Consider the following 8,875-nt stretch of genomic DNA (forward strand, 5'->3'; position numbering starts at 1 on the left):
GTTTACCGAGTCTGACTTCTTTTTGCAACCAGAGGAGACGCCCCCTGATGGCTAGTAGAGATAATGCAAGTTCAAGGCACTTCCACTTTGGCTTCACTTTTCAGAACCGGGTGTTTCCGTCTGGAGAAACACCAAAAGACACCAGTTGGGGGAAAATACAAAACTGAAGCACCAGTTAGCACCACCTGTTGTCAAGAGACTGCAAAATATCACGAAATGTTGTGTTCACCTCTTGTGTCTTTCTGCCATTCCTGAGAAATGTAGGCCTGTCACAGCAAGAAAACCCAAGAACTTCCCAGCATCGCTGCAAAGAAAACTTCCACCAGAATTGGAATTGCAAAGTGAACAGACGTGAATGTTTGATCAATTAGATAAAGGTAAACCTAAAACAGCACTGTCTTGTTTATCAGCAGCTGTTCACAAGGTGTGACATTTTAAACATGTCAGTAAACATTACACACTTGGTAATTTGAGTTTATGAGGAGCCACACAGTAAGAAACATAAGAAAAGCCTGCTTACCTGCTGCCTGTATAGCTTTGGTGTGGATTTTGTGTGTGGAGGCCTCCCTCAGCCATCTCCCACAATGCTTTAGACATGTACACACACGGCCTGACTGTACATTATATCCAGTTTACTGTTTATTGCAATATAAAATATAAACCATAACACATTATATTAACATAACACTGTTTTCCTGAGGCGTCCAGAAAGGTCATGTCATAGTTTGGCGGCACCTACATTTACATTTAGGTAATTTAGCAGACGCTTTTGTCCAAAGCGACTTACAATAAGTACATTTGTCCAAATAAGGAAACAAAGAAACCACAACGTATCATTGCTGATAAAGTAAGAGCTAAAAATAGAACAAGTGTTAGGTCCTCATCTGAGTAAAGTAGTACCTTAAGAGCAACATTGCTATGATCAGAGTGCTATAGGTAAGGTTTTTTTTGTTTTTTTGGGGGGGGGGGGTGTCAGTGGGTCATGCTATGTAGAGTCGAGGTGAAGTCTGAACAGGTGAGTCTTGAGCCTTTTTCGGAAGATGGCAAATGACTCAGCTGTCCTGACATTGGTCGGGAGTTCGTTCCACCACTGAGGCGCCAGAACAGAGAAGAGTCTGGACTTTGCTGAGCGACATTTGTTTGATTTTCAGCGATGGTGGTATCAGCCGGCCAGCTGAAGTAGAGGAGCGAAGTGCTCGCTTCGGGGCATGAGGTTTGACCTGTGTTTGAAGGTAGACAGGTGCCGTTCCATTGATGGCCCTGAAGGCCAGTGCCATCGTCTTGAATTGGATGCATGCTGCAACAGGGAGCCAGTGGAGGTCACGGAGGAGGGGGGTCACATGGGAGAATTTGGGTAGATTGAAGATAAGGCGTGCTGGATACGCTGCAATTGTTTAATCACCTGTGCTTTAAACACCTGTATATTTGAATAACCTGCAAAACATTTGATGAACAGCAGCCATGTGGTAAGTTCTGCTGGTATTTAATTAAATATGGGTGCATTTAAGTGCTTTTAAGGTCACATATTAGAACGTTTTGCATCTCCTCTGTTGGTTTTATGGAATGCCGAGAAGCTAGCCTGACCAGTGTGCTGCCGTTCAACTAATTAGCAGGGGGTGGAGCTACCAGATTGAGGCAGGAAGCCAAACATCGCCTGTGCCCATGTGTGGCAGGAGTCAAACAAGTTCTGAACCATTTTGACTCTGCAAGCACATTATAGAGTTCAAGGAATATTCATGCAAACGCACAAAACCAGTTCATTTTCTTTTCTTTTTCCTTTAAAGGTGATGAACTTAGGGTGTTGTATATTTAAAGAAATGCTCCAGAGGAGAAATAAGTACTGGAATTTGTTATAAAATAGTTTGTCTCCGTATTCCGATCTTTTTTTCTCTCTCTCCGTTTAAACAATGTGACAAAACTCTCATTCTCATGTTTTAATGAGCAATAAAAAAGTGTAGATAGATAGATAAGTTTGAATTGGGTACAATCGGCAACCTCACTGCGAGATGAACATCAAACCCTACACACTATACCTTTAAAAGGTGCTATATACAAGACAGGAGGCCTCTCTATTGCCTCTCAACAGCTCAACATGGAGACGGCTGAGCTGGAAGCCCACAGCTAACGGTGCTAACAGTGCTAACAATGGCAAAAATGCTGGCAGAGCCAATAGTGTTAACCTGAGAGGGAACTGGAGGGTCGATGCTACACCTCTGTGATAAAACTGACGGGTGAACGCAGAGCAGCCATGAGCTTGCTAGCCACTATGGGACTGAACACAGAACGGAGATGCTCGGGTAACAACACACACAGAGGGAGAGCGACTTCATTTTCTGCTTAGGTTTACATTACTCCAATGCATATGTAGCAAATAGTTGTTGCTTTATTAATACTCTGAATGTTAAGTTTAACACCTTTTTAAAACAAGCAATTAATCAATGACAAACCTAACAATAAGGAAATAAAGACAGAAACATCCCCCTTTTTCTTTTATTATTCTTTTTTTCACTCAATCCCTTGTTGCATAAAAGAGTCCCCATCGTTGGTCTCCACTGTTGGAACGTTCCAGTTTTTGTCTCCATCCACTTACTATCGCAAAATAGTCCTCTTCAGAGAATTCCTGCAAGGGAGATAGGTACGTATGAAGAGCCATCTAAAGAACTTACAGAAGACTTACAGTTCAGTTGGTTTCATTCGATACAGCGGTTTGGCATGCTCACCTGAATGAACTCATCCTTTATGTCCTCTGCTCTCTGCAGCTCCGACTTTATCACCTGGATGAACTGGGCTGTCCGGTCTTGTGACTTAACATTGCAGAAACCAGCTTCCTGGAGAAACTTTAGGACAGGAGACAGGAGGGGTGAAGTAATGCTGATACAATAGTAATACATTATACATCAACAGCAACACATCCACAAGGTGCACAGTCACACCATTTAGGTATTTGGGGCTGTTTGTACAGAAAACCTTGACTTTTAAGGTATTACCAAATACCTCTGATTGTTTCACAAAGCCTTCACTTCACCTTCTAACAGTGAAGAAGCAAACCTTTAACACGTCTGTCTGGTGTACAGCAGCACATCTAAATATGACAGGTTTGTGTAGGGGCTTGGTGAAACAGGCTCCTTAAAAAGTACACAACCTTTAATCTAACAGAAAATCTTAACCTTGTTTTATATACACAGACCAAACAGTTAAAGGGTCATACTTGTTATATTGTTTTTTTATTTATAGAAAAAAAACATTTTTTTTATTTTTTTAATAGCTCATTTACTATGAGGGAAGAGGGGCAGGACATTTTACTTTTTTTAAATGTACATGTCAGCGCCATCTGGTGGACAAACTGTGTAATCCCCCATCATGACCCCGCACAAGGACAGGTGCAAAACTCATGCTGCCACATCTACCCTGCACACCTCACCTCATCCAACTTATTCTAGGACTTCTTATAAATTAATGTATGTATTTTATTATTATTATTTTTTTTATATGTGTCTTTTAGAGTCTTATATCCCAAACGGAGTTTCGTTGTATCTCGCTATACAATGACAAATAAAACTAACTGTCTGTCTGTCTGTCTGTCTGTCTGTCTGTCTGTCTGTCTGTCTGTCTGTCTGTCTGTCTGTCTGTCTGTCTGTCTGTCTGTCATGACACTGCTTCTCTATTCTGCTGAACATATCTTTGGCATTTACTTATCGGTCAACATATTGACAATGCTGATGTAGATAAGTTCATATTGGCGGGAGATATCACTTCGTTTGTATACTGGATGGTACGGTGTGTGAACAGACACTGCAGGGCTCAGCAATACATTGTGTACCTCTTCACATGTAAAGAGGTCCAAAGAGTTGAACTCCCCATAGGGGAGTGCAGTCCTTTCACAAATGATTACATAATTAGGCTGGAGTCTATATTTACCTTGCCGTACTGTGCGGGTGTGTAGAGGACATAGCCTCTCTGTTTGACGTAGGCCTCGAACACCGGTGTCCAGGGCTTCTCCCCGCCGCAGTAATCACTGATAAGCAACTTGCCACCTGGTTTTAACCATGACTGGACACAAAGAACACAGGATTGAAAAAAACAATAAGGCGGTAAATTAACACAGAAGTCAATTGTTTCCAAAAGAAATATATATATGATATAAAATTGTTGGATTTCAGGGTATTTGCATGCATTTTGCAAGAGTTGCTAGATTTCCTCTCCCAGCTACACATTCAAACTTGATTTGGCAATCAATGAAAATGCTCACATGGAAGCGTTTGAAGAGGGCCAGTTTGTCTTCTATGTGCAGGATTGTGTCTCTGCTGTAGATCACATCAAAGGAACCTTCTGGGAACGACCTCTTAGTGGCATCAGCCACCTCAAACTGGACCTGAAGTAGAGTGCATGCCATTACTCACTATAAAAAGACAACATTGATCAAACTAATATGTGGTATTTGAATTTGAACCCAAAAAGATGAGGGAACATTTAGACATACTGATGGCAACTCCTCTGCGATCGCCCTCTCCATAGCGATGTCCACCATGTTGTCTGAAAGGTCCAGGCCGAGCACCTCTACTCCAAAGGTCTGACAAGCAACATAATCATCTCCATGACGTAAAATCCCTCTATCATCATCGTTACTATCACCCCAGCTCGGCCAAATACCTTTGCCATGTAGAAATCTCCTCCCCCAATGCCACAGCCAACATCTAGGACCTTTTGTCCAGGCTTCAGGTTCAGCAGGTCCACAAACTCCTATCAGCACAAAAACAGTTTTTTTTTAATCAAAGTCCAAGAGATAATACTACATACTTCTGTCTGTAAACGTTCAGTAGCTCCATTGTTTTGGGAATAAGGATTTTAATACAAAGTTATGAAGGCGTGATGGGTTTTATGCTATAGTTTCATTCATGGCACACATCCTATGAGTCATATCTTACATTGCTTAGTCATTAGCCATGGAAATATGTCTATACTGATGTTGAATAAAACACTTTAAGCTGGTAAGATATTTCCATCTAGACTTAAGTGGTGGGTCTGAGTGGAAATCCACGTCACTCGTGTCCAGACTGTATTCCTCACCTTGGTGGTGCTGGGCCCACCTGTGCTGACGTAGCCCGCCCCGAACATCTTCTCGTAGCGCAGGATGCCGCGGTTAGTGTACTGCTGGTTGTCCAGGAACTGCTGGAAGGTGCTGAATCCGTTCTGGGCGCATGAGGAGCGGGGAACCTTCTCCAGAAGCCAGCAGATCTGATTGGGATTGTTTTTCATCTGGGAAAAAAAAGGAGGGACAGGATGGCGAGGGGTCAGGTAGCGGAGAGGAGAAAGGAGAGGGTTAACCACACGTCCTCACGCCTACATCACACACTTCTTTGTCCTTCCATTTCATACCTAGTTTTACTCAAAGACTTAAATGACTACCTGAACATAGGCCTGGACTTTCTTTTTCAACACAGTGTCGAAACCAAACATTTGGCCCCCCTCTGGCCCCTCCACTTGTTGTGATGATACCATTTGGCTGTATTGTGCCTCAGTGCGGTAGCAGGTGGGGTTGAAGTCCCTCTTGGAGTCACCTTGGTAACAAGGTTACAAGTTAAAACGAATCCTTCTCCTTATCAAATTTATTAAGAAAAAGATACAGGCCGCTGTTGAAATTGTTCCCATTTCTTCAGATTCAGTCCCCGTCAATGTTTAAATCATTGTTAATGATAGAGAGATATGGATGTGTTATTGTCAGCTCAGTACCTGACCGGTGGTTGCAGGACTCTCTGAAGAACAGAAAGCCACCGGGCCGCAGCCAGCCCAGCATCTTCTGCATAAAGCACTTCAGTTCCTCGTTGCTCAGGTACATCAGCAGCCAGTTGGAGAAGACGAAGTCAATGCTGCGGGGAACAATGAATGGATACAATCCTCAAATTAACTTAATATGTAAGAACTGTCTTTGGTATTCTGAATGGCTAATGTGCCTCATTAAGCAATATATTATCCCTCCACTATGTTGAGGTTTCCGGTCGGGACCAGAGCGGTGGACTGACCATCAGGCCGGTACTTCCATCCCTCGCACCGCATGGCTAACAATTGAAGATACAAAGTGTTTCTAAACAACAGAGATCTTAACACACACCTGTTTGGGGGGAAATCCAGCTTTGTGACGTCAGCCTGGATGAAGGTAGCGTTGCTATGGTGACCATTGTCCTGCCTGTTCTTCTCAACAAAGCTTTCCATGAAGTCCACAGCAGTCACGTGGCCGGCCTTGGTCAGCAGGTGGCTGGTGTAACGACTGCAGAGACACGTCAGTATAACTGTCGAGCTGTGTTTCATGAAGTGCAGATTTGTGTACGGATCCACGACCACAGACCGTCTAATGCAGCCGTACGCTCACCCGATGCCAGCGCCCAGTTCCAGAACTCTGGATCCAGCCAGGCAGGGCAGCATGGACAGGATCTCTGGCAGCTCCTGCTGGGTCAGCTCCCTGGCCTGAGAGTCCAGCATCATCTCCTCCACGGTGGCAGCCCGGGAGTGCTCCTTCCAAAACTCTGTCATGTTGCTACGAGCTGTGAAGCACACAGGGGAGAAGATTAGGAAAAAAGATACAAGGATTGGACAAATAAAACAAAAACAGTATTTATTATTACAGGAGGATGATCGAGAAGAACAATCGTATACAACTCTCGTACCGCTTGGTTAGTTAAATAAGATTATGACTTGTAACTCTTGAAAATGTGTCAGAGTTCAAGGACGCCCGTCTATGAATCATCTATCACGTAGTACAGAAAACAAAGTATTCAATGTTTATCTTTTCATGTCATTTTTTTTTAGAAGAAACTAATGTTACGTTTATTCAATACAGAACTAAGGAATTTTAGATCAAAAGTTATGTATTGACAAACGTCCCTGTAAAAATGTCAAACACAGATTAACCATTAGTCGGGTTACAGCAACCTTAAACCCAACATGCTGTGCAGATTTCCCCAGAATTCAGCAGTTTCATATTTCACTTTCCATCAGGTGATCTACATGCGGTATTTCTTTAGGGCACGCAGTATTTTATTTAACTCATGACACAACAGGTTTTACATGCTTTGTCAAAAAGAATAATAACTCACATAAATGTGATAAAAGAAAGAAAGAAATGTCCAAAGAGGCTACAAATATCTGATTTAAAGTCATGTATCTACTAGAAAGCAGAGAAAGTCACTGGTTTGTCATATGCACCAGCAGATGCAATGCTTCAGGAAATGATGCAATCAGTAGACAATAATCTATGACACTCATATTAAAAGCAATTAGGATTTTAACATTCAACAAAAGGACCAGCCTTAAAACACAGATTTTCTACTCCTAAACTCACATCTGTTGCTTTACTTCCACAGACATCCATGAACCATGCCGTGTGGACACTCACCTCCAGACTTCCACTTAAAGATGATGAGCTAAAGTTAAAGTCTTCCCCACCTGTTACACGGGGAGCTGCTCATATTCGAGGCGCGCAGGGAGGAGACGTTAGACAGCCGTACACCGGCTGGATTACTTCCACCAACTTTGGGAACAATGTGCACGCAACAACGTCCAAACATCAGCTGCACGAGGCTCAAAGACACGCATCACTCATACCGGTAATGTGGATCCACTCCGCTTACACACTGTACCTTTATCCATGGTGGTCTGTCGTTGATGGGAACTTATTGTAAAAACGACACTAATGTAGTCTGGTGATTGGCGGGTGATTAGGAGGGTTGTTATAGTCTCTCTGACAGAGTGCGTGGCTGCGCTTTAAATATGAGGGCGCGTGGAGGCGAGATCGTCACCGGGAGGCGAACTGACCATTGGGATGCGCTCATCGCGAGGGCAGCGGAGGGGAGGGGGGCACGTGCGTAATGATATGCGCACGAGGGTCTGTGGGCTAAAGCAGTTAGGTTAACACGATTCCCTGCTGGTTCCTCACCTCCGTAAAACCACGGCGTGCCCGTCAGATACAGTCGGCGCCGTCGTGCTTGGTTTAGGGGGTGGTGAGGCGGTGCGAGTCCCAGCGGCAGGTTCCGCTGAGCACCGGCTGCCGGTTCAGCGCGCCTCGGTTGTGCTGACTCAGGAACAGGAATTGTCCCGTGGCATGCAACATTGCATTGCGCAACATTGCCTCAGCTCAGCGCTGCAGTGGAGAGCGATGGTTGCTCAGCGACCGGGATCTGAAATAAATGGTAGAAACTACAGGTTAGACAGGTACGCCCCCCTGGAAAACAGTGTCCTTCAAATGTTCTAAAACAATAACATTTATATTATTAGATTTACATACAATTTGGAATATAAATATATTGTGTTCGAGTCAACACATTTCTAAGGTAACTGAAACAGACTTGTTGGTTTTCATCTGTACAAACTTGTTAGTTATGCAGAAATTCACCTTATATTTAAAATTTGACTGTTATTTAGTCTAACAAATGGAAATGTATGGAATGAAAATTATGAATGTGCAAGAAATATAATAATTAAACAAAATTGCTGTTGACCCACAGTTAAACAAAACAAGCTGCTAAGGGTCTAAAGTCTTGACGTTTTCAGTGATGTTTGGTGTAAAACTTGCATTAAGGTTAAGGATTCTTATGTGGAGGACTACAGGGGTTTCAGGAGTTTGGCAGAGGGCTCCTTGGAAGGGAATCGTTGGTGCACACGCAAAAGATCTCTCAGTCCGAGCTCATTTATCATATTTTAGTAGATCACACAGATCATCAGCCAGTTCTCTGCAGTGAGAGTAAGTAACTTTTATATATTAGTAGTGCAACTCTTAAATCTTAATCCTCACTTCTGTAGTGAACGGATGGACTAAACATCTGTACTGAGTGCCTGAAAAGGACCGTCTTGGTCCACTTCCAAAGAAGGTGTGGTTTGATTC

At 43.2% G+C, this 8,875-nt stretch overlaps 1 protein-coding gene across 1 annotated transcript; it reads right to left on the reverse strand.

Annotated features, from left to right (window-relative positions):
• Positions 1-2,463: 2,463 nt before the first annotated feature.
• Positions 2,464-7,758, reverse strand: pmt (phosphoethanolamine methyltransferase). Its single transcript, XM_084009624.1, has 12 exons — positions 7,635-7,758; positions 6,368-6,539; positions 6,110-6,265; positions 5,731-5,867; positions 5,407-5,558; positions 5,068-5,256; positions 4,651-4,740; positions 4,481-4,570; positions 4,250-4,372; positions 3,919-4,050; positions 2,721-2,837; positions 2,464-2,620 (listed from the first exon to the last, which is right to left on the reverse strand). Exons 1-12 carry the CDS (start codon positions 7,642-7,644, stop codon positions 2,510-2,512), a joined length of 1,479 nt encoding a protein of 492 aa, XP_083865750.1. The 5' UTR covers positions 7,645-7,758; the 3' UTR covers positions 2,464-2,509.
• Positions 7,759-8,875: the final 1,117 nt, after the last annotated feature.

Source organism: Eutrigla gurnardus (assembly GCF_963514095.1).
Source record: "Eutrigla gurnardus genome assembly, chromosome: 5".
In the NCBI taxonomy this organism is placed as follows: Eukaryota; Metazoa; Chordata; class Actinopteri; order Perciformes; family Triglidae; genus Eutrigla; species Eutrigla gurnardus.